Below are 27,774 nucleotides of genomic sequence, written 5' to 3'. Positions count from 1 at the left end.
AATTTTACTATTTTTATTGTTTTTAATATTTATTGGCAGTGCAATGCGTGATCTCGAGACCCATTCCACTATATACATATACTATAATGCTTTTATATCGATTTACACATACACATTCATAAATATATCATACGATTAACGACATTGTTTTGTATGGATCAAGAACTACGATGAATTATCACTTTTATATAAAAAACACAGACTTTTCACTAGGATATCGCAAAAACATTTTGCATCAAAATTTAAGTGCATTTTTAAACATTCGTATTTTTTAACATTCTATAACTTTTAAGTCTTCATTGATTTATTTGAGCTTTACATTATATTCTCTAAGTAATACTGCACTTGTGGCAGGCATTAAGTCACCCAAAATGGACCATTTTATATGTTATATTCTATATTATGTGGTGTTTTAAAATAATGTTTTATTTGTAATCGTTACACGATTCACATTTGTTAGAATATTTTTACACTAACATTAATATAATATAATGAAGGAAAAACATCAAGTTAAGTATTCGTTTGAAAATTACATTCAATTATGCTTGTAGAGAACCCTTTTTATCGATAATTCTAGAAGCATACTCGAATGTTTCAAGTTGATTCGAGATTCTTTCCATATGTACGTCATATATATTTTTTCTAACAAATATATCAGTTTGACTTTGTCGATTATAGACAAACTGGGTGGATTTTCAAATAAACTAAACGTGGAAACGCTATTAAATTATTTAATTCTTTCTTACAATGCAGTTCCACAAAAAATGACAGTATAAAACTGTAATTTGCGAAAAAAAATTATAAACAAGTGAAAACAGTTACTCTGCTGCAAAAAATGGTACCTCTGATATACTATTTTCTCAAAGTCAAACTGGGTCGAAAATATTACATGAAAATACATGTAAACTCAGTAAACTGTTTTTTAAAGCGTAATAAGAAATAGAAATAACACATCAATGTTTATTTTGAATATTTAAAGCATTAACTTTGTGGATCATTGTAATATATTTTGGAGAAATAAAACACATTGTATTTCGATGATATATAAAAGAAACGGTGAACAAATTATTGGGTTTCGATAAGGATAGGGAGAGGTATAATTGTGTTTTAAGGTTTGATTTTAAGGTTTGATTTTATAGGAAAAATATTAAAAATGGCCGAAACTAGTTAGTTTTAATAAATATGTGAGTGGATCAAAAAACAAACATCAATGTATGTTTATATATACATACATGCTGTTGAAGATTTCAAGATAATAATTAATAAAAATCGTAACAAAATTATGATTGGAATAAACGCAATAAAAACATGCAGTCAATGTCCATTTTTATATAATTCAAATATTGATTAACATATGTAATATTTCTTTTTTATCTATGCATTTTTAATAGGTATATAAGTATTTGGCTGTCGTATAATTTCACAAGTCTGAATAATATATTTTTCATCTATGACAACATTCATTATATCTTAATGATTAATATACTCTAGATATAATATGACATGCCCTAAACCAACCAGTTTAAATATGTTACATTCTATCTAACGAAGCTTTTAAATTATTTACAGTATAAAGTTATAATTCGATATTTACTTCGTCTCGTGAAATTGGTATGTATTTTGGTTCCATATTTCCAAAAAAAGTCCGTTATATTACTTATTTGATGAAATAAAATGTAATTTTTCATTATTTGACACATACCACATTTTAATGCCATATCTAACCCTTACACTGTATACTTATATACTCAATACTTAATGCCATATCATATTTTTCCATTTGAAAATGCTGATGCAAGTATTTTTTTATATTAAATGTAAAAATTTAAACAATTCTTACATAATTTCATAGTCACATATTGGTGGAGACTTTTATTAAAAGATTTTATATATTACAATCATGAAAATCTATATATGTTCATAACAGGTAGAAATTGATAAGTGTATATATAAATTTTACAATATAATATTATAAAATCGAAAAAAAGACCATCGATGACCATAGTCTTTATCGATTAATCGCATTTTTTTTCAAATTATTTCGTATGAGAGAAAATGGACAACCAGGGCACCGATTACGTACGGACGTTAACGTTTTAACTACGTGCTTTAGATAATATTAATGTACTTCTATCCTATAAAAACCGACTCATGAAATCATTTTTAGGCTTAAACTTTTTGACAATGCCACTGCCAACTAGTTTAAAATTGCCTTAAATGTATGTAAATAATAACGTGCATAAATATTAATTTAGTGAAAATCTGAAATCTTCAAGTAATTCATTGAAGGTTTTGAATTTTGACACAAAGTTGCTTTTGAATACGCAAATGTTTTTATGTACGAGTACATTTAAACACACTCTTTCAAGAGTTATTCAAATAAGCGTTTTTTTTTACCGCAATGGCAACGCCATCTGTTGAACATGCAAGCAACATACACAACACTAAACATTGCTCATGGCGGAAAGCGTGTTTCTTGACCGCTGCTAATATATTTTATACTCACATGCACTGTGAATTTAAACATATAAGAAATGTGTGATGTCTATTTTTTTCTTTTCCATTTAACCGGACTAAGTTATAGTAACGTATAAGTTTACAGCTTACAGCCAACGGTAACAGCTTGTTTAAAATAAAAGTTTAAAAGTAATGTATAAGTTTTCTGAGGTTTGTAGTTAAAACGCTAATTTCCGTGTAGAATCTTGGCCCAGGATATTATTATTTTATCATTTCGGTTATCTTTCTAACCAATTAAACCTGTCCAGCTTAAATAATACGAATATTTTATTTTAAGGTGAGTCTATCAGTTCCATTGTAATTAAGTGAAATAATCAAGAAACCTTATTTTACAACATTCAATACACAATTTTAAAATTATTTTCTTAATTTATATATATATTTTTCAAATATTTATTGATCATGAGTAAAACCAGTCTAGGGTAAATCATGTTTATCTGGTCAAAGGGATGATCATTTAGTAAAATATTGTTCTTAATCTTCGCTGTTTAATGTTTTTGTTAAATTTATTGCTGATACGTATTGCAAGAAAAATTGCGTTATTTATTTTAGATGATTATATTGCTTTATTATGTTATTATGTTAATCCGTATAATTTGAAAATATTTCAATATAAATATTATATCTTGAAAATTTCATTTGATGATTTTTCTCAATAATATTAACAAATCAACGAATAACAAGGAAAACATCAGCATTTTTGTGGATTGTTGTGCAATAGTACTGTCCAAACTATCCTTCATCATATTCGGTAATATTTTTAATGCGTTATTTTGGTGTGATTTTTTCGTTTAACAATACAAATAATGAACGGAAAATAGTCAAGTTCTTTTTTAATCAATGCAAAATAAATTTTCTAAACGCTTAACGCGTTTATATCAGCGATTCTGAAAATTATTTACAAAATGACATTTTCATACGCTGAAAATTGTATGTCGTAACAATACTTCACATTGGCTGGTATTATATTAGAATGAGTTGATTCCCAAAATCTTAAAAAAAAGATACAATAAACCTGTTTTATGCACAAGATTTTAAACGGTTATTGCCGAATTTTGAAAAGACCTTGTATCTTTTTAAAAACACATTATACAAGTATATTGCGGTGTTAATTTTAACTATTTTTAGTTGAGATATGTCCGCCTCTGTAGTGTAGTGGTAAGCGTTTTTTCCTGCCATGCTGGAGGTCCCGAGTTCGATTCTCAGGGATTCAAAATAAACTTGAGTGATTTTTCACTCTAATACTTATTTCATATTACCCTGGATTGGTACCTAAAGCACAGGGATGGTCACCTTTCCTTCATGCGTTTAACGAACAAGATAATACTACTTATTTATGAAGCAGTGCCCTTTTCATCATAGGGTAGGGAGAAGAAGATATAGTAGGATGTAAGTAGTAAAAATGAGATTTTTGTGAAAATTAATGTAAATTTTGTTTTGATAAAAAGGTTATTTTCTATATCCATCTTTGGTGGTGCGTATTATCGAGGCTGTCTTGCTGAGAGGGTGGTGTTTTAGGGGAGTCTTGGGGCGGAGTGATCACTGTAGGGGAGGCTTGATGGGGGGTGGGGGCTAAACGTCACCCGGCCTTCATCCATCTGTCAATGGAATATTCTAGAGCTGCTACCCATCTAAAAATAAACAGGCAAAATAAAACAGATGTATAAAATAATACGTTTTTCGACAGACTAGTTTGATGATATCGGTAACGACGAAACCCGGTCACTCATCAAAATTATGTGGTAGTTATTTTATTATACTTATAAAATGTAGTTCCACCAAGAAATGTTAGTAAAAACTTAAATCTTATAAAAACAGTTATATTTAAGTATGTACGTAAAAAACTCTGAAAATATTCTGAAACACTAAAGACATTATTGATATTTGGTCCAAATACTTGTTGACAAATCTGGGTTTCTCCACATGCATACAACAGCCATCTATGATTGGATTTCGAAAGCTTTTATTTAGTGAAGACATTTTTTTGTATGCAAGAATTGAACTCGAATTATTTCACATACTGGGAAACGCGATTTCAAAAATTTCAAGAATTTGACATAGGTACTTGATTATGCCAAGTTTTCCTCTTACGTTTTGATTGGTTTAAAACTTAGATATGTTTTCCTAGGCTGAAATTGTGTTTTCTTTTCACGTAAATTATTTGTTATTATTTCAATTTCAAAATATATAAGTTTTCCCATTTACTACTGTTATACATCCAGATCTACATTTATCTCTGTTCATTTTCTCAACTAATTCCATTCGCAAAAACTATTCAAATATCTAGTATACATTGTTTCGCCGCATATTTCGCTCACTCCTTTCAAGAACGTCATAATTCAATCGAAAATTTTCAGTTGTGCATATTTTTGGAATGCCCAGAAAGTGTACTATATCCCAGTAAAAGTGGCATATTTTTAACTTAATATTTACCCGCTACAGGGCAGAAAGTGTTGTTTTTGCATTTTGAGGAAAAGGTATTGTTTGATTATTTTTTTAAATGTACTAAATATTTTTCAAATGGAAAAAAACCTTCAGGTTATACCTAAAAAGATCTGTTACATAGTAAAAAGTTCAATAAGTGGCTTGATATTTATTTTTTGAACATTGTACTGTATTTTTAAACTTTAAAAACGTTCTCCTGAAAAATCTTTTGATTTAATAATAATAATAATAAATTTGGATAACTTATATAGCACCATTTTCGTCAAAAAAATACCTCAAGGGCGCTTGACGTTCTTGAAAGGAGTGAGCGATTTGTCAACGATTATGAAGTTTGAATAAATCATTATTATTAAATAATCAATCGCAAATAAATGCAATACCTTTTCTTGTCCATTTCAGATTCCGTATGAAAGTAGAAATGCCTTTGTTTGGTCTCCGGTGGCATTATTTCAAAAGCATATTTTTTTCCACCAGTATTAGATTGCTGTACTCTATAACCGTGTAAACACGCCATTCCTACAAACAAACAAAATGAAGATATGAAATATATAAATGTAATGTAAATGTATGGTAAATAGTTTATATTAAACATATTGAGGTTTTATAATTATACTATGGTGAGATCTATTGACTATAACACGAAGCTATTTACACAGCAAAGTATCAAACTCATGATAGTAAAAAAGAAACTCGCTAGGTTTGAATCTTCGCTGAGCTTAAACTGGATTCTATTGTAGTTCATTTTTCTAACAACAGATGACGCTAACATTTTTTCTTAAATTTATCACTGAATTAGCAAAATAGTGAGTAGACCGCAATCTGATATCTTTAAGTTAGCGGATATCACACGTAACTTCAATTTACGATTGTCCTAAACTTTTTTAAGCCTTTTTTCCATCCTACGAGTTTATTGAGTAATGTAATATATTATTTCGTGGGTATACTGGCAAAAAACCTTAACTCGAAGATATGCAATTTAATGAAATGATGCATTTTATAAAGTTTTCAACGTTCTATAAATACACTAAGGAGTTTGAAATGTCATATACTTATGTGGTTTTAAAATTAATTTCAACTGTTCAAAGATTTAATAGCCGGTATTTTTTACAGGCAAGCTTAAAATAACAGGGATTATTCAAATAGGGATTTTAGAGTTAAGGTTTTTTACCAGTATATCCACGATATAAAGATATTCATAAGAAATACATTTATCATTAATTGGTTCGAGAGTCACTGTGTGGTAATATTTGTGCACTTTTAATTTATTGTTAAAATAAGTTTTACTTGGTAAATACCACATTTTCTTAAAATCTATGTAACACGTGTTTTGAGTTTGAAAATATTGCGGAATGCATCGAAACACGTGTCAGAATAGATATTTAAAAAAAAGGTTTTTACCAAGATAAAATTCGATAAAAATATGTAATTCAGATGTTTATTATGGCCACTATTTTGTGGCCTTTTTCGTTGTGTAGCCTTCCACCAGCCTGACGATGTCGATAACAACGAAACCCGGTGACTGATCAAATAAATGAAAAGTAGAAAAAAGGTAATAGTTCTTTTATTATATGAAATGTAGTTCCACCGAGAAATATCAGTGCAAAACTTTTATCTAAAAAACGGTTAGATTAATATATAGACTCACCAAATGCACTTTTGCTATTCCCATCTAGGTAAAAATACAAACACGCATCCTTCAGGACGCAGTATCTTTTAGTCCAGGATTTCCATTTGTTCCCTAGTTTCATGAGGTATCCAAAGCAATCTGGTCTGAGGACCTGACTAGGTGCTACTTTCATATTCCTAATAGTGGCGTCCAACCAACCATCTCTCTGAAATGATACAAATATCCTTTACACTTCACACAGCGAGTCGGAAAATATAAACCCATTACCGTTTGATCATTTATTTATTTAAAAAATATATAAAACATACATAACTACACATTTATAAATATATATACATGATGAGTAATTTTTTTTTTCGGTGACCTGCTAAGACACATTATGTGTCTTGTCGGTGGTGTTCTTTTTGCATACTTAAAAAAAATATTGTAGCATAATACACACACGAACAAAAGAAAGTAAAAAACAAGAAAAAAAAACTTTTTATAATTTTTTAAATATTGATACAAAGTCATGTTTTTTTAATGAGATGAATGTAGAACTGAATATAAAATAGCAGTAAATGGGGAAATTTTGAATAATTTCCTATATTTGGGAAGTATGTTTTTTAGGAATGGAAATATTGATAATGATGTAGAAAGAAAGGATAACTAATACTGGGAACAGATTGAATGGAATTCATTTATAGCAAATGAAACCTTATTTTCTTTTTTTTCACTTTGAATTCATTTATAGCAAATAAGACCTTATTTACTTTGATTTGTTTTCATAAATTGATTCGGCAGTCACTTTGTGGTAATCAATCCATTTTTAATTTAAGTTTTACTTGGTAAATACCACTAGTTGTATACCACCATATTTATATAGCACCATAAATATCTGCATTTACTAAGTTAAACTTAATTATTTTTATTACTTTTATTGTTTTGTTTGGAAATAATACAGCTTATACATAAAAAATAATTAGACTGACAATTCTAAAGGTGAATGAAATAATTTCACATATCGCTCACTCCTTTCAAGAACGTCATAAATCAAAAATCGTCAATTTTCAGTTGAGCATGTTTTCGGAATGCCCAGAAAAAATCAAGTTTTTTGATTTATGACGTTCTTGAAAGGAGTGAGCGATATGTTATAATTACTGTAGTATATTAAGAGAGAGAAAAAAAAGAGGGTGACAGTGTGTGTGAGTGTATGTGTTATCAGCGAAAGCTAAACTGGAAATACACAATGGAGTCCTCGTTCCAACCAAAATGTATGGAAGTGAAGCATAGAGTTGGCAAGAGATGGATGAAAGCAGACTGAATGCAGTCGAAATGCGTCAGTGCAAAACTAACACTTTTCTTAAATGCATCGATAATGCTTATCTCAGCCTTGCATTCTTTCCTCATATCACCATTGGAACATCTATCACCTGCCATATATGCACCATATATCTATCGTATTTGCTGAGTATTTCATATCAATATTTACCATTTTCTATATGAATTACACATGATTATTTAACGAGAAGGGCTTTAAAATCCAAGCCTACCTGAGAACACTTCTCAACAGCATGGCTGATGACCGCTATCCACCGGGTGGTCGCCTCGTCACTGTCGCCCGCCAAGTGTAATCCTGGACTGGCATCCCTCGCAACCCTGAAGCTGAATGGCCTGTTGCTCTGCTCTGGGCAGGGCGTTCTGGTCACCTTGTAGTTTATAAGCATCAGAGCTCCGACCGGTTGGAGATCCTGAAACAGTTTTAAAATATTGACAATCTGAAATATCTCTCTATTTTTATACACTTATGCCCTTACTCAGTTACTAGCTCATGCGAGATTACTTTAATTCTAAAAATAACCCACAAATATTGTAATGTTCATGAATGCATATAAGTTAAAAAAATATACATTTCCTAAGTCAAGGAGCAAAATACGCAACTTTTTATAAAAACCTGAAATATTTCAAGATTTTTTTATGCACTTATACCCTTACTTACAATATTGTAATGGTCATACATACATAATGAGTAAAAAAACATATATCTTCTTAATTTAAATATATGAACTTAACTTCATATTCTCGTATACGTAGCCTGTGTGCAAATTTTGTCGATAAAAGTTATATGTTTTTTTAATCTGAAACTTTTTGCGTGGCGATTTAATAACTGGGCTAGAATTGAGAATGAAATTAGAAGTAGGTAGGCGTCACGTTTCGTTACATGAGAAAGAAAAAAAGACTTGACGCAGAGAGAAGGAGAAAGAAAGCTATACATTCCGATGCTACCGAGAGCGATATACACACAACGATACAAAGGGAAAGAGAAGGATTGTGCAAAGACAGACTGGTGTGGCTTTTTGTTCTCTCTGTCTACCTCTGCGGGAATCAGCGTGATGGTTAGTTAGTAATTTAGTATTCTTAGTTATGAAATATATTACTTACGGTATCACTCTTGTAATAATATAAGCAGTTATCCCTCTTGAGACAGAACCATCGTCTGGACCAATTGGCTTGACTATTGCCGCTCGCATGACCGCCTTGCTTCCACAGGTACCCGGAGTACAGAGCTGGCGCAGAGGAATCTCCAGCTAACGAAGCTACTACGTCACACGTTCTAGCCACCTGGAAACGAGATAATGGAAACAACATTTATTCCCCTGTATACAGATGCTCCAGTAAGGACACTTTCGGACTTTGATATCAGTCAGCAATTGGTTTTCTACTCTTGATCTTTAGAGCACATCTGTGTTCCTGACCATATCGTTCTATGGATTGCGTAGCATTCTACAATGCAACCACGTCTCGAGCGCCTCTAACCGACTCATAGTGCTGATCTGGAGGGTCCATGATTCAACTCCCTATAAAGCATAGCCCAAACGTAGCACTTAATCATTATTAACCGAAGTTTGGTATTGAGGTTACTTAATTACGGAACTGCTACACTACGGGTTAATTAACTTGACAACTTACTTCTAATTCTAAAGTGTCTGAGCCAGCGTGTGCAATTTTCACTACTTCCGAGTGAGATTTGTCTAGCACATTGATTCCTGAAAAAAATAATAGAAAAAGACAGTTAAGTAAAATAATAGGTGAATATTTTTTTAATTTTCTTAAATTTATTTTTAAGATTTAAGAAGATATAATTCAATTGAAGCGTTATTTTATAAAGTATACAAACGGTAAGAAATAAATTAAAATACTGTTTTTATTTAAATAAATGAATAAATTAAAATTTGAACGATTTTCTTCTTGAAGATTTCGACATTCGATTCAGGAATTCTATTTGTGACCTTGGGAAAATCAATTTTTATCATCTTCAAATTAAATTAAATAAAAAAATTATAAAAATTGTTCGCATAATACTCCAGCAATTTCCAAATTTTATATTTGATGACACAAAATGAATGTTTTATATAAATTGGTCGATATTACTTAATTTTTATCACTAAATTGATTGCTTATCCCAGTACACTACAGTACTCAAGATTGAAAAAAAATACCTGACCAGGAATTGAACCAAAGATCTCGTGCGTATCAATGTTAAATATTGTATTACACAGAACCATAAAAATTTGTATTTCTGCAAAAAAAAGCATATGTAATTTTTCAGTGCCTAACGAATTTTTATTTATTTTTTTTTTTTCATAATACATAGATTCATTCAAATATACATATTTATTTAATATATACAATTACTGTATGTATTACGGCTCTTTAGGCATGGCCTGTGTTGAGCCGAAATATTACCAACCATCGAGTTCAATTTTTAATTCAAACCATCCAGGGTTTTCAACACACACATTTTTTTTACATCAAAATCAGTCCAGCCGTTTACGAGTTCAGTGAGAAATAAACACGCACAAAAATACATAGTATGTACATATACTATACACGATCTTGTTTTAAGGTAATATTTTGAACATTTGGCATTATCATTTGTATAATTTTCTTTGTTTCAATGATGCTGTAATGAACTAATGAAGTCAGTTACAATTTATGAAATTCGCATATTGAAAATTGAGATGACATCACTTAGATGTGAATAGATTTTTATTGTAAATTACACAGCAAGCGAAAGCTAATAAAATATGTGACCTTAAGAATCGTTGCCAAAATTTCACTGTGAATTCTTGAAACACATCATATTGATGCGCAATATTTAAAACACTTTATGTGTAAAAAAAAAGTATTATGAACAGGAAATACCGTGATATACGTTCGTGCAACAAATTAAAATGAAAATTTAGATAAAAATACTTGAAAAAAATTGTCATCGTCATAAAGAGGTACGTTTTTCATTGAAAGCTGTGGCTAATTATTGAGGATTTTATTTATTTATAGATTTGGCATTAATTTTGTAGAACTCCATTTGAATTTATACATTAAATGTTAAAATCAAACACTGAATATTAGAGTCTACTTAACTGTATTTTATTGTTAAAAAATACAAAAATAAATTTGTAACGATTGTTTCGCCTTGTTGCTTTTCAAACTATTGTCTAAGGATTTTTTTTCTTAACATGGGAAATTCTTCATATTTATGTTCGTTTTATTGGGGTACAACTGAACAACATATTCTAATATGTAACGACGCATGATCTTACCGTTGACAGCTATGACAATATCTCCTATTTCCAAACCGGAAGTTTCAGCAGGCGTATCCGGTTCGATAGCCGATACAACCACTGGTTTGCTTCCATGTATCCTAAATCCGAATTCTCCACTCTCTCTTCTCACTATTACAGTCTTGTCACTCTCTGTAACAAAACAAAAATATTCATACATAGTCCACCTTCGTAGTACACTGATTACCACATTTGGCTACCAAGCTGGAGGTCCCTGGCTCGATTTCTATAAAAACTGCTTTAATTAAGAAATATTTAAAGACCAAGTCACACATATATGAACATTCACCTTTGCTATAGCCATTAGAAAAACAAACAATAGATACTTGTCCTGTCGATAAGAAATAACTTCTGAAAATATTACATTTCAGATATCGAACTCCTTGTACCTTCATTCCACGGTTCCAGAATATCCCATACAATATAAAAATACGACTTATAAAAACCATTTTGAAAATTACACAATTACCTAAAAAATATGTGTGTATTTGTTTAAAGCAGCAATATTTATAAAATTTAGTATCCAATTGATTTTTTGTTGGTTGTATTTCAAACGTATTTTGTCCGTAAACTTTAGATAAAATTCTAGTTAAAATCGAAAACATATTTAATATGTAACAATGATTATAATGCACTACTTAAATTCAGTTAATTTCAATTAATTGAATTTTAAATAAATGTTTTACTTGGTAAATATCACTATTTCTTAAAATGTACTGTGACACGTGTTTCAATGCATTCCGCATCATTTTCAAACATTCTATATAAGGTGTTTGAAAATGATGCGGAATGTATCGAAACACGTGTTACAGTAGATTTAAAGAAATAGTGGAATTTACTAAGTAAAAAAATAATCATAAATGGATAGATTTTACCACTATGTGACTGTCGAATTAATTAATGAAATCAATTAATTTCATCAGAAAAATATACAAAATCATGGTGCTTAAAAACCAAGTATGTAACAATATTTGATGAAATTGTGTCTAGACTCCCATCAGTTTGATGATATCGGAAGCGACGAAACCTAGCTACTGGTTTAATAAAATAAAAGTGAAAAAAACTACCATTTGTGGTTGTTGTTTTATTAACTAACCATCGATTGACTGAGAAATGGACTGTATTCAACCTACTTTCATCCTTCTTTTGCCAATTCCATGCTTTCCCTTCCATACATTAGGGCCGGTGCCAGGACTCTAGGTGCCAGGAGGTGTTGTGCACTGCCAGTTTAATTTATTTGAATAATTTATTACACCAACAGAATACCAGACATTTGCGATAAGATACTAAAATTTACGGTGCCATTTTTTGTACAGTATTATTATTTTAAAGTGGTATTAACACAAATTTTACAATTTATGTGTTGAAATGAAAATTTCTCTACTAACTGACTTTTTTTACACACTCATCATTTAAGCGAGAATTTTCAAAGAAAAAAAGTCATGTCTTTCTTGCACATCTACCAAAATAAACGCATTATTTTTCTGTACCCTAATCATTACTTGTCAGGTGTGAAAATTATTTAAAATTTCAATGTGTACTGAAAAATGTATGTTTTATATGCTTTGCTTAGCTTTACTTTAGTGAAAAAATTTGTAGACTTGACTTTTTGAAATGCATTAAAATTCAAATATAATTTAAAACAACAATTTATACTTGTTAAATGGTTGTTTATTTTATTGTAAAACCTTTATACTGTAATTTGTTATTGTATCTATTGTATGTAGGTAATGTATATAATCTAATAATTAAAAAAAAATGTACTAACATGTAAGTATTTTGGCTTAACACAGGCCATGTCTAAAGAGCCGTAATACATCTAGTTAAAAAAAATTATGTATCTATAATAATAAATAAAACCCTTATCCGCACCCCAATGGTGCATAGGGCACTGCGTCATATAAACGCAGTGTTATCTTGATCGTTAACACATGAAGGAAAGGTTATCAGCCCTCCGCTTCAGGTACCAGTCCAGGGTAATATTGAATAAATATGACAGTGAAACAATCACTTATATTTATTTTACCCCCCTTGGGAATCGAACCCGGGACCTCCAGAACGGTAGCCGAGCGTGCTGACCATTACACTACGGATGTATCTATGAAACAAATAAATAAAAAATAAAAAATGCAAAAATTTTTTATTGGGATATGACCATTTAAAGTTAATGTTGAAAATTTCAATTTATATTTGTTAATCCTGGGTTTATCTCGGATTAAAAAAAATTATTTATGGGTAAACACTATCTTTCCTCACATATAAAAGATTTAGTGAAAATATTTATCGATAAAATTTGTATAAATGATGTGAAATCAAAATTGAGAGAAGGAACTCCAATGCTTCGCGATACTGACGTAATTCAAAGTGTAATAAAATATTTTTCTTCAATTAGATTTCCACATTCAATCACGTGTAAATTTTTATGCGTTTAAATTTGTCCTCTAAAAATCGCAACACGCATTTCTCAAACTATTCTCACTGTTCTTTCTTCGAGTTTATAATACTCATGAAGACAGCACCAGTCATTGGTGGAAAAAGTTTTACTGGCATGAACAAATTTATCGTCAACATTTTGAGTGTGTCCAAATACTTGTTCACAAAATCTGGATTATCTCCAATTACAGGAGTTATTTTCATATTATTTTTTGACATCTCATCAAAGATGAAGAAGAATATGGAAGTCTGGGCATTTACGGGGCTTACGACCGTCATAGGCTGGTTTAAGTGATCACTTTACACACGTGTAACATTCACCAATTCTACCCATAATTCTACCCATAATTCTACCCATTCAAAAAATAATATGAAAATAACTCCTGTAATTGGAGATAATCCAGATTTTGTGAACAAGTATTTGGACACACTCAAAATGTTGTAAATAAATTATCTGGTCAAATTATAAGCTTAATAATAAAAATGAAAATGGTATTTTCTGGCGTTTCTCATGTGTGTGATTATAATCCGGGATTCGGATCTCACATACTAATATAAGAGTTTCTGCTTAATAAAAAGTTTCTTTACATCTCACCAATAGATGTCTCTAGTGAAGTTTTAGTGATTCATGAACAAGGTTTCTAAATTGGTTCATATATATAGAACTTCCAAGAATTTGAGTAGTGTGGTTGTCAATAATGGGTAGAATTGGTGAATGTTACACGTGTGTAAAGTGATCACTTAAACCAGCCTATGACGGTCGTAAGCCCCGTAAATGCCCAGACTTCCATATTCTTCTTCATCTTTGATGAGATGTCAAAAAATAAATTTATCGTCTGTGGAGTTGACATCTGAACATAGATGGAAATCTATAAATCAGTACTTGCATGGATAACAACTAGTAATCCCTGCAAATAGGCAGCAAGCCCTGCAAATACACAGACTTCCATAATCTTTTTTATCTATATTGAGATGAGAATATATACAAGTGGAGATGGGCCGATGACATAGCCCCATTGCGGGTAATAAATGGGTCGAAAAAGCCCAAAATACAGAAATTCGGAAGTCGTTAGAAGAGGCCTACATTCAGCAGTGGAGAGACGGCTAATAAAGAAGAAGAAGAAAAAGTAGAGAAACCCATATTTGCGAACAAAGATTCGGACACATTCAAAATATTTTCTGTTGAGTTAAATATCATGGAGCAATTAATATAATAATTATTTGTAGTAGTTAATAAATAATTACGAATTTTAATAAAAACATGCGTAAATGAGCGCTCTTGAGGCAGTTTTTCAGGAAGACGGCGCTATAGTAAGTATCCATTTAAAAAATATATTGTTACTGAATGCATGAAAATGTCAGTTTAAGCAAGAAAAGTCGATTATCGAAATCTAAGCTGGCAGTACACAACGGAGCTAACTGCCAGTATAGATTTAGGACAAATTAATAGTTTTGTAGATTGGGAACTACAAATTTGTTAAAGCGTTCCACTTGCATTTATTAGTGTCGGGTTGTGGTACCGTGGTTACTGTCGCGGACTCTGAAGTCAGAGTTTCTAGGTTCGAACCCATTCTACCACAATTTGATACCTATTTCTAATAATATATACACAGAAATAATATGAAATTGAAATATTTCACTCCTTTCAACAAGGTCATGAATCAAATAATTTGATTTTTCAGGAAATCGTTTTGAAAGTTTAAGAATATAATAAAGTGAATTAAAAATGAATATCAAGCCACTAATCAAACTTTTTATTGTGCAACAGATATTTTTAGGTAAAATCTGAAGGTTTTTTCTACATTTGAAAAATATTCAGTATATTTTAAAAATAATTAAACAATATATTTTCTTCAAAAGGCAAAAACAACACTTTCTGCCCTGCAGCGGGTAAATATAAAGTTAAAAATATGCCGCTTTCGCTGGGATATAGTACGTTTTTTGAGCGTTCCAAAAATATCCATAACTGAAAATTGTCGATTTTTGATATATGACGTTGTTGAAAGGAGTGAGCAATTTGTGTAAATAATAAAAACACGAATATTTCTCTTTAAAAAAAATTCTTTTTACTATTGGATTGGTAACCTTTCGTTGCATCACTCGAGAAATTCGCATATTTAAAATGTTGTTGACATCACCTCATCAGCCAAAGATAAACATTATTTTGAATTACACATAAAAAATAGCGTTTGTTTGAATAATTCGAAATTTCAAAATCTTTGTCGTACCATGATCGAAAAAATTCAAACAATCAGTCCATCGATTTTGAGATACTGAAAAACTTTTCAATTCGACATGTAATATTTCATCAACGCGATAATTTAACAGATGCTAGACATTCAAGAACTAGTTATATCAGAAATATTGATGTAATGAGTCGTTACAGAACTGGATTATTTTTGGATCGGTTCCAAATAGGTTTTCTGGACAGGAAAATGACTCGGTATTATGAACAATACACAGATCTCATAGAATGAGAAATATAACTACAATACTTTCATTCATATAAATGGTTGCTCAAATACCACAATTGTAAAAAAATATATATATATTAATTTTAACGACAATACAAAATGTCGGCATGCTGAGATAATACGTCTAATAGAAAATGAAACCACCTAATTTTTTTTTGGAACTTATACATATATGTATCATAAATCTCTTGGCGCTTCATGTTTACGATAGCCATCTTTGGATGATTTGAGTAATTTTTATTTAGCTGATACTCTTATATTTAGATGTAAACAAAATTCTAACCGGATTATTTTACATACTATAAGACGCCTGAAAGCATGATGTTCAATTTTAATGCAGCTCAAAATTTAACCGATTATTTTGTTCACAACATTTTGGGTGTGGCCGAATTCTTGTTCACAAATATGAGTTTTTCCAGTTACGAGTTATTTTTACATTTTGGTATCTTAACATAGATGAAAAAGAAGAATATATTTATGGTAATTCAATAAGAAAGAGCACTTATTCAACAAACACACTTAAAAATAAATCACAATGTAGAAAGCATCTTTTTATATATCGATTTATCAAGTATTAAAAAAAATATTAATATTTTAATAAATGAAAATAGTACATCCAGATTCTAAAATTATTTTCGAATAACAAAATGCAACACCAAAAAATTCCAACAATATTACAAATATTTGGGAATCAAATATTTTAATAACCTCCGTACAGATATTAACAAAATAGAAGTTTATAAACATTGTTACTTCATCTTTTTGTTTATACATACGAAATTGAAAACAAAAACATAAAAAGCACCCAAAACGGTACAGCGAAAAAGACTATTATATCCTTGATTAAGTACAATAAATAAACATTGCGTGCAAGAGTCATTCTCCAAGGACAATAGTTATTTTTTTTAGAAAGGCACAGTGCAACTAGTATTATATGACATAAGTCAAATATATAATATTCCCGATGAACATTTTCTATTTCTCATTTTGAGACATGGGATTAAGGTTAACAAGACTGGAACACAAATAATAAAGTAACAATTTTTTTTTTAAATAACCAAAACTAATACATGGCAAAATATAAAAACAATAAACAGATATAATAAATAGGCAAACGAAGCATATTTAAAAGAAATAAATGAGAAAAACATAAGCTAAGAAGCATATTTAAAATAAACAAATGAGAAAATATAAAAAATGCCAAAAGATATTTTAAAAGTAGAGATGTCTACTTAATAAATTTAAATTAAACATTTTTTTCGAAAATTAAGCAGGCAGTCATTTCTATTTCTCATTTTGGGGCATGGGATTAAGGTTAACAAGACTGGAACACAAATAATAAAGTAACAAAAATAATTTAAAAAAATAACCGAAACATATGCATGGCAAAATATAAAAACAAAAAATATTTATAATAAATAGGTAAAGGAAGCATATTTGAAAGAAATAAATGAGAAAAACATAAGGGAAGAAGCATATTTAAAATAAACAAATGAGAAAATATAAAAAATACTAAAAGATATTTTAAAAGTAGAAATGTCTACATAATAAATTTAAATAAAACAATAAAAAAAATAAGCAGGCAATTACTTAGCAGTAATGTCAATCAATTTTAAATTTAAATTTTACTTGATATGTACCACTTTTGGTAAATAATGGTTATTAATTATCAAGAGAAACTTCAACTAATTGAATTATTGAATCTTTGGAATTGTTATATTATGTAAAATAATTTTCTTAGCACAGTTTCAGTGATGCTGTAACGAACTCATGAAGTCAGTAACAATTCGAGAAATTCGCATTTTTAAAATTGAGATGACATCACTTAGACGTAGATAGACTGCAATAATAAATTACACAGACAAGCGAAAGTTAATAAAACGTGTGACCTTAAGAGTCGCTGCCAAAATTTCACTCTGAATTCATGAAACACGTCATATTGATGCGCAATGTTTAAAACACATATGTGAGCGTAAAAAAAGGATTAATAATAAATAATAATAATAATAAAACCCTTATCCGCACCCCAATGATGCATAGGGCACTGCGTCATATGAACGCAGTGTTATCTTGATCGTTTACACATGAAGGAAAGGTGATCAGCCCTCCGCATCAGGTACCAGTCCAGGGTAATAATATTGAATAAATATTACAGTGAAAAAATCACTTATATTTATTTTACCCCCCTTGGGAATCGAACCCTCCAGAATGGTAGCCGAGCGTGCTGACCATTACACTACGGAGGCAGACATTAAAAAGTATTATGAAGGGGAAATACTGTAATGTACGTTCGTGCAATAACGTGGAAAGAAATTTTGGATAAAAATTGACGTAAAAATAATTATATTTATATTTTTTCATTGGTTTATTTTAATATAAACTTAAAGAGAATTTTTATTTCTCTTGTTCAATAACTGACTTTGAACATTTGAACATTTTTAAAGTTTAAAAGTATAATACAATGTATTAAAAATAAATATCAAGCCACTTATTGAACTTTTTACTGTGCAACAGATCTTTTTAGGAAAAAGCTGAAGGTTTTTTTTCCTTTAAAAAAATATTTTGTATTTTTGAAAAAATAATTAAACAATACCTTTTCTTCAAAATGCAAAAACAAGACTTTCTACCCTATAGCGGGTAAATATTAAGTTTAAAATATGCCTCTTTTGCTGGGATATAGTACATTTTCTGGGCATTCCGAAAACATGCACAAATGAAAATTGACGATTTTTGCTTTATGACGTTCTTGAAAGGAGTGAGCGATATATGTTTACATGTATTTACTAATAATCTATGGACTTAAAGGGCTCACGATATGTGAAAGGCTGATTTAAGTGACCACTTTATACACTATCATTCTACCCATGTTTGATATTCAATCCGGTTTTTAATATACTTAACATGTAAAGGTCATTAATGAAATTCGTAGGTGAGCGAAAATCTTTATTTGTGCATACGACATTATTTTTCTTCCTTTTCCTCATTCTGTAAGATGCATTTGAATAATGTAGTTGGTAATCATGGGTGGTTGGTAAATGAAATACAGCTTTTAAAGTGATCCATTAAAAAAACAGATAATGACAAAACATAAAGCCAGTACACGTACAGACTTACATTCTCTCATCTCCATAAACTTTTTCGCTAAAGTTAAGGTATCCATGAAATATTGATTGAATTGTTTATTGATTAAGTATTATTTTAAATATTTAGTATATTTACAATAATATATCTTGTACCTGTATAAGATCATATTTACAAAAGCTAGTAGAACTATAGTTATCGAAACTAGTCGTGTTTACATTGTTAAACTCAAATGTGGCCTAATATAAGTGTTTTATTCTTGGATAAAAATATTGATTTGATTAAGTGTGCCAAATTTGTTTTGAAATATCACCATAGTTTTAGACATCACCAAAGAAAGCTGCCTGCTGACTTTACTCAATTAGTTTTAACTGCAGGCGATAAAAAGCTTTTATGGGGTTAGTAAAAAGAGTAATAAAACTTGAATTACCAGAGGGTTGTGTTGATACAAGTTTGATGGCTTGGTTTTCTCGACACCACACCATAAGCATAAGCTTAAATATTTCTTCCAAACTACGTTTCAGAGATTGATGGGGACACGAATAGTGTTCTTGGGCTAAGGAATATAACAGTAACCAAAATTCAAACATATTTATGTAACATCTCCATAGGAATTAAGTTAAATTTTAATATACTGTCATTATGAGGTTAGTGAATGAATTTTATCGGAATGTTTCGATATAAAACGGAAAAATATGTTCATTCATGTTATTTTCAAAATACCTTCGTCTATTTCCTGATATCTTGGGATAATTAAAAAGACATTTTATTTATTTTTTATTATTTATATTATTGCATTTAAGAAATCTATAGCAGGGTTCTTAGATTTTTTTCTTTGAATGCTCAGTACTAGTTTACTTCAGGTATATCTCTCGTGGTTAGCACGTTAAGCTACATACAGGAGATCTCGAGGTCGATTCCTAATCAGGTGAAATTCAATTTCTTGCGTTTTCATCCGAAACTGAAGACTAATTTTCATCTCTTTGTAATGAATATTGTCATAATTTAATATACTGTGAGTTAACTCGATCAAAATGAACAAATTTATAACCCTACGATATGCTTAGTTTCAATAGATTTTTTTGGGAACAATTTTTTTTATGTAGTTTTCATCAGTAATATTCATTTGATTCTAAAAAGAAAATACGTGAAATCGGTTTAAAAAAAAAATCTCGTATGCCTTCAAAAAACAAATTTAAGAAACAGCAGGTAGGTTTATTTTTCGACGAATAACGATAAGCGATGCTTAACAGGTATATATAAATAAACACGTTCTGTGTTTTAGTTTTCTGCACCCCATCGCTAATTGATACATACCGAATTTTGTCGGTTCCCGATTTTAACCTATAATTTTCGACGCCTCCCGACAACAATGTGCCAATCAGAAAATTCTTAATAGGTAAATGTAACACCCTCCTTATCATTCATCGTTCACTTTGTGTAATACCACTTAAAAACACTCCTTCATGACTGCCAATTTCAGAATAACCATTCCAACATCAGGTCAGCTGTAGAAACTTTTTTGCGTAATTTTTTTTATTTTATGTTGCTTTTTAAGCACTCCAAACATACATTTTATGTGGATTAATTAAAATTAAGACAAAAAATAGTTTTCGTAAAATGTATCATAATTCAGAAAAATATTATATTACAATATCTGAAAATAAATACGAATCAAACTATTATCAAAAAAGTTTGTATGCAATACATTTTTCATTAAGAAGAAATTGTGAAAAGTTATTTTTTGTATAATCCTAATGTACCTTCAATATGGAAATCTTCGAATTGATAGATACATATTGTAGTCATACAGGAGAAAGTGACCAAGTGCATTGTTTTACAAAAACGTGTTCATTGACTATTCGATATCTTACTAGCTTAATATTGCCCTGAAAAAATCCCAAAGGATTTTAAACTTGGAAGTATAATATATAGACTTGATAAAAATGACAAACTACATTGGCGTTTATTTTCTTACGGAGCAAAAGTGACTTAAATGGCTCTCCTGAACATTTTACGTTTTGGTAGTTGGTCACTTTCTCCTGTATGACTACGATATGTACATTACCCTGACGATGGAATGTTTATTTTGGAATCAGTAGTCATAAAGTAGTGTTTTCAAGTGGTATTACACAAAATGAACAATGAATGATGAGGAGAATGTTATATTGCCATACCAAAAAGTTAACAATGCTTTTAATATAATAAAATAACAACTATTTAGTTGTTTTGATATTAATATTTTATTTCACCAGTGACCGGTTTTCGTTATTACCGAAATAATCAGACTGGTCTTATGTCGATAACGACAAATTCACATGATAAGAAAAAATATATGTGGAAATACCAAATTTTTGTTATTTTATTTTATAAAATGCAGTTCCACCAAAAATTACAGAAAAAAAACATAATAGGAATGCTTTTAATATCAAAAACTATCTTTATAAGACTTCAAGAGTTTGTGCTTAAGATCAGGGTTACTTGAAGAGAAGAAACAAAGTTTGTCTGTATTGATTGCTGACTAAAAATAACTGGTTTTCGATTGAAAACAATAAACTCTCGGTATGTAGGTCAGTCGAAATAAAGATGTTTAACTGCACGAAACGGCTATTTTTGTCTCTCACTAGATACCGCACGCAAACCTGACTTAAGTATGCAATAATTCAGAGTTTCATTTCCGGCGAACATGTTACAATTATTATTAGAAACTAACACATGAGAATTCAGACTTATTAACTTCCTAATTCACAACACTAAAACACATGTGAATCAAATTTCACACAGTGAATAAAACATATTTTTCCGATTTTTAAATATACGAAAAACTTCAATTTTTTACCTATCACCATCGTGGTGATACGATTATCATCGGTAATCGTATTAAAATAAAAATATATTCACAGCGGGTGTGATTTGATTCGATTATAATAAAACGTTCGAGCTTTCAACCTATCCGCCGGCGTTGCGGCGCTAGACTGACGTCGGCGTCGATACAAAGCGTGAGCAGAGGCGCCGAGTGAAAAAGCTCGCGAAAAGCTCCGGAGCTTACTCACCTATAAAAGCCGGCGTAAAAATAAACGGACTCGCCGCATATCTAAGGTCAAGTAACGGATGATTTAACTGCTAGTTTGAGAACTTGAAGATTTTAATTTTCAATGCAAAATGGTTTAATTTTGAAGAAAAATTTCCACTAGTTTCAAGTTTGTAGATAACATAAAAATATTTATATTTCTTCGATTAATTTGGCAGTCACTTTGTGGTAATATTCATCCATTTTTAATTTAAATTTTACCATACAAATACCACTAAATCTATTGTTACACGTATTTCGATTCATTCCGTATCGTTTTCACCGCATCGTACGGTATTTGAAAATAATGTGGAATGCATCGAAACACGTGTCTCAATTAACTTAAAGAAATAGTGGTAAATACCAAGTAAAACTCTAATAAAAAAACAACTCATTTACATAAAATACAGAAAAATATACTTCCACCAAGAGAAAAGCCAACAAATTATATCTTATGACAGTTAAACATCTATGCGCTAAAATAATCTACAAATATTCAATAAAGAATTCCTCTCACAAAATGCAAAAAAGCACTTCTTAAGAGAGAACAAAAATCACAATTAATACACTTTATGGAAACCTACGTAGAACCATAAGATCTAGTTTTTATCCAAATATCACGTTTAGCTGGAAAAAAGTGGTCTTTGCTACATAAAAGCTTTACTTAGTCCAAAAAAGATAGTTCTTGCGAAATCATATGTACAGATTAATGTAATACATATGTAGGAGTTCCAAAAAGTTAAGTAATGTGGTTGTCAATCATGGGTTGAATGGTGAATATTGCACGTGTGTAGAGTGATCTCTTAACCAGCCTATGACATGTCATAAAACCCTGTAAATACCTAGACTTCTATATTTTTCTTCACCTAGGTTGCGATGTCAAATGTCTTTTCATCTCACCAATAGATGTCTCTAGTGAAGTTCTAGTGATTCAAGAACAATGACTTCCAAGAATTTGAGTAGTGTGGTTGTCAATAATGGGTAGAATTGGTGAATGTTACACGTGTGTCAAGTGATCACTTAAACCAGCCTAAATAACGCCGTAAATGCCCAGACTTCCATATTCTTCTTCATCTTTGATGAGATGTCAATAAATAATATGAAAATAACTCCTGTAATTGGATATAATCCAGATTATGTGAACTAGTATTTGGACACACTCAAAATGTTGTATGTAAAAATAACTTCTATGTTGAGAAAACCCAGATTTGTGAATAGCTTTTGGACAAACTCAAAATATTGTGAATCGAGAGATCCATTAAAATAAAATATTACAAACGTATGTTTTTATACATTTACAACTCAACATTAAAAAAAGTTGTTTTTAATACCTTGGTCGAAATACATTTAATGTGCTAAATATACTGTGCAGAAGTTAAAGTGTAAAATCGTTGAGTGATACTTTTTTGGCGCAGAAATAAAGTTCTGCCCTATAAATTAAAGCTAAGTGACGAACGATAACCGGTTTGGCGTAAAAAAAATACTTTGATTTAAATATTTTGATGTGGTATAAATAAAACTTAACAAATATGCTGCTAAATACTTTATTAACACCTCAAAAAATGCTCATAACATAAATCACAATTTTTGTCATATCTTTTCCGAAAAAGATACATCTTAGATACGCTATAAGAAATGTATGTAATATTAAAAAATGAGGTTTTTGTGCTTTTCAAAAAATAAATAATAAAAAGAAAAATATTTTAATTTTTTTTTCTTATAAAAACAGATATTTTAATTCAAAGCGGTCATTTTCAAAATCATGAACATTTTTTGTATGTAATTGAACGTCTTCCTTTTTGTGAGCAAGTTATTAAAATATTTGATTCTCAAACATTTTTAATTTTGTTGAAATTGCTTGTTTATTGTTTTAACATTCACTTCGTGGTAAGAAATGATTAAACTTAAAATAAAACAATTGTTTTTTTTACCACTTGAGTATTATATTGTTACGGCTAGTTTCAGAGCATGTGTAGCTTCCAAAACTCGTAACAAAATATACTCGTAGTACGTGATAGAAAAACAAAAGTTTTTTTGTATAATTAATTTATAAATAAATACTTATATGAAGTGGTTAATCATTGATACATTTACTTACCAAAAGTATTCGATGACTGCCTTCTGTACATCTCTATGCAGGATTTTCTGTGCACCATTCGATGTGTGATGGCTTGATACTTCTTCCTGAATTCGTGTTCGGATTCTGTTGAATCCCTTCTAACGTCCTTATCATCTCCATCCAGGCTCCTGTCATCTGTTGTAATAATAAAAAGGAACAATACCATTAAAAAACACATAAAAACAAGGAGTAAAATAAAACTTTATAAAATAAAACAACTTTGTTTTAACCACTTTGAAAAAAAAATGGTTAGAACAATGTTGTTTTATTTGAAAAAGTTTATAAAATGTGCCACAAAGTATCTGCGAAAAACATTCAAGAAAAAGTAAAATAAAAACCTATCCAGCGAAAACTGAACTGGCAGTGGACAACGGAGTCAAGATTCTAACACTAATGTAAGGATGAAGCTAGTAAAAGAAAAATTTAAGTGACTAAATGCAGTTAAATTTAAAAAAATGCTTTAACCATTTTCATTGATTCCTCTCCTTTCCTTTTCCTTCCTGCAAAATATATTTTTATACCATACCCTTACCCTTTTACTCCCTTCCTCACACACACACACCCACAATCCCACTCTTTTTTTATTAATTTTGTATCTCTTAATGTTTTAATAGTTATTTTAACATAAATGTGGAATTGTTTAATTGGCTTAATTTTTATTAACTATTTAACTTAACTTATTGAACTATTTATCGTAACTATTTTTGTGAATGTAATATAATGATTATTATTGTTAATGTAACATTTTTTTATTACAGACTTTTTTTAACGTAAAGCTGTACAATTCCCGAACAAATGAAATAAAAAAAAATTAAATAAATGTGATCTCGACGAATGTGTGAACTGTGATAAATGCTCTAATGGTGAGATACGGAAGGAATTCATGGCTGAGATAAGCATTATTTACAAAATTAAGAAATGAGACGATTTGGACATGTGGAACGAACGTTTGAAGAAAGAACAGCTAAACGGATATGTGTAGCGACTGTTGTTGGAAATAGGAGTGAAGGAATATTGAGGAAAACTTGCCATAATCAATTATTTTATATATTTGAAAGTGAACAAGTAAGGAGTCGGAATAATCGGCGGGTATGTATGAGGAGATATATGAATGTAAAATAGGTCAATTTCGTTTTTAAAGACAGATTGATGTAGTGTTCTCATACACTCTTCCTACGACTGCGGGGAAGCGGCGTGATGGTTAGTTAGTTTGTTATTATTGTAATATTAATGGCAGAATTTTCTCTGGACAAGGAGTAAGAATGATCACGAGCCCCAGAAATGCGGAGGACACTTTAGAAGAAGAAGATTCTCTAGGATAGTCTAAATAAATAAAAAAATTCAATAATACCATTGAAAGCAATTTTCTGATAAATAGAATGTCATGATTCAAGCATGCATTTGACTATTTTGTAAATACTGTCAATCTTCCGGCATCCGAGGTGGTCCGGATTAAAATAAGTATACTGAAATAATTAGGAATTCATTTTCAATGGGATCGGAATTCGAGATGTCGAAAATCTGAGATCGTTTTAAAACAACGATGCATTCTTGAGAAATAACACGACCGGATATATGGTTTATTCAATTAATACGTAGACTGACCTCATTAAATACATTTTTCTCTATTTAGAAGTTACATGTCTGGGTTTTCTTCAAAGTATTTATATCTCCATACTTATCCTAACGGTGTTTCCACATTTCGAAATATTTTAAGAACGCTTCTTTTGTGATGTCCTTCAGTTCCTTCATCGCATTTGGATTAATCTCGAGAATCGTCTCAAATCTTCTTACATTCAAAAGTCTTTTGAGTTTGGAGAACATGAAGAAGTCAATAAGAACAAGATCAGGTGTGTGAAGTGGGTGCAGAAGAACCATGATCGAGTGTTTGGTTAAAAAATCACGAATTTTGAAACCTGAATGGGCTGGAGCGTTGTCGTTTCATCAGCTTCAGCCCATTTAGATTTCAGAACAGAGTGTTTGACCAAACACACAGTGACTATTATTCCTCATCTACCCTATTCACCTGATCTTGCTTCTCCTGAGTTCTTTTTCTCCAAACTCAAAAGTCCTTTGAAAGGAAGAAAATTTGGGATGATTCCTGAGATTAAGGCAAGTACCCCGAAAGAGCTGAAGGACATCAAATAGTAGCGGTCCAGGACTGTTACCAAAGGTGGAAACACTGTTGGGATAATTGTGTGTATCGGGGAGATGAAAACATTAAAGAAAACCCAGACATGTAACTTAACTAAATAACTTACATGTTATTTTATGACGTTAGTCAACGCATTAATTGAACAGGCCAAGTATAAATATCCTAAAACTCGAATCGAATTCCACGTTTTAGGTTTTAGAAACCAGTTCTTCTTTTATTCGGCACAATTATCCGGATCGTTATTTAACATTAGAGAAATATTTCAGTCACTCTTGACATTCCGCACTTATTTTGAGAGATTCACAGCTGACGCTAAGCGTCGGCGTCGAAAAATGAGAACGATTTTTTCCACAATATTTACGAGACTCATTATAATAAATGAATGAACTCCTACATCATATTTTTTTTGGTACAGAGACGCAAAGCAACACCAAGAACATAGTATAATATTAATTTGATGTGTAATAAAAAAAATATTTTCTTAATCATGAAGTGTAATACGTATGCAGATATTTAAGAGAAAATTTGACTACCCGATGCTTCAAGAGACAAACTAACCAACATGACGTTTTGCGGCAGTCAACACGCTTGTCTTTGCAAATATTCTTCGCTTCTTCCACACACACACACACACACACACACACACACACACACACACACACACACACACACACACATATATATATATATATATATATATATATATATATATATATATATATATATATATATATATATATATATATATATATATATATATATATATATATATATATATATATATATATATATATATATATATATATATATATATGTGTATATTTATTTATATATAAACAAATATATATATATACATGTATATATATTCTGTACAATCTACAAAAATTAAGGTAATAATTTTTAATTATTTACCGTCTCGATCAGGTCGTTGCCAAGCATTCATTTCTTCATTATCACCAATATATATCCACACATTTCCCTGGTAAGAATCTGCGTAAACGCCGTAGTCACTTTCTGGATCATCAGCATCTGAAAATAATCAAACATCTTGTCACAAAATGATACCAACACACAACAAACAATTTGAATCAGATCAACTTGAAATATTTGTTTTATTTACCATCAACATCCATATTGGGGCTGGATTCAGCTGCTCGAAGGCGGTCCAGACTATTTCCGGTAGATCTTGCCATTGTTCTTATGTCATGGATATCAGTTTCATCTTTTTCTCGTTCTTCAGACTAAAAAA

The 27,774-nt window shown here is 30.3% G+C and overlaps 1 protein-coding gene across 2 annotated transcripts in view; it reads right to left on the bottom strand.

Moving 5' to 3' along the window:
- Positions 1-1,362: 1,362 nt before the first annotated feature.
- The window catches only part of LOC148308312 (uncharacterized), a 28,321-nt gene continuing 1,909 nt past the window's right edge, over positions 1,363-27,774 (bottom strand). Inside the window, exons 2-12 of one of the 2 annotated variants that reach the window (XM_088261952.1) lie at positions 27,646-27,766; positions 27,438-27,554; positions 24,350-24,505; positions 19,612-19,737; positions 11,173-11,325; positions 9,539-9,615; positions 9,011-9,190; positions 8,122-8,319; positions 6,608-6,794; positions 5,343-5,478; positions 1,363-4,148 (exon numbers count right to left, since the gene is read on the bottom strand). In XM_088261952.1, coding sequence (XP_088118078.1) covers positions 4,097-4,148; positions 5,343-5,478; positions 6,608-6,794; positions 8,122-8,319; positions 9,011-9,190; positions 9,539-9,615; positions 11,173-11,325; positions 19,612-19,737; positions 24,350-24,505; positions 27,438-27,554; positions 27,646-27,718 — 1,455 coding nt within the window. In that variant the 5' untranslated portion in view covers positions 27,719-27,766 and the 3' untranslated portion in view covers positions 1,363-4,096. Of the gene's footprint in view, positions 4,149-5,342; positions 5,479-6,607; positions 6,795-8,121; positions 8,320-9,010; positions 9,191-9,538; positions 9,616-11,172; positions 11,326-19,611; positions 19,738-22,020; positions 22,159-24,349; positions 24,506-27,437; positions 27,555-27,645; positions 27,767-27,774 lie in introns of those variants that run through there. The other variant, XM_088261953.1, reaches the window with a different exon arrangement.

This window comes from Brachycentrus maculatus, unplaced genomic scaffold (assembly GCF_059751285.1).
Source record: "Brachycentrus maculatus isolate JH-2025_06_01 unplaced genomic scaffold, ASM5975128v1 h1tg000170l, whole genome shotgun sequence".
NCBI lineage: Eukaryota > Metazoa > Arthropoda > Insecta > Trichoptera > Brachycentridae > Brachycentrus > Brachycentrus maculatus.
This window is presented reverse-complemented; position numbering and strand designations above follow the sequence as displayed.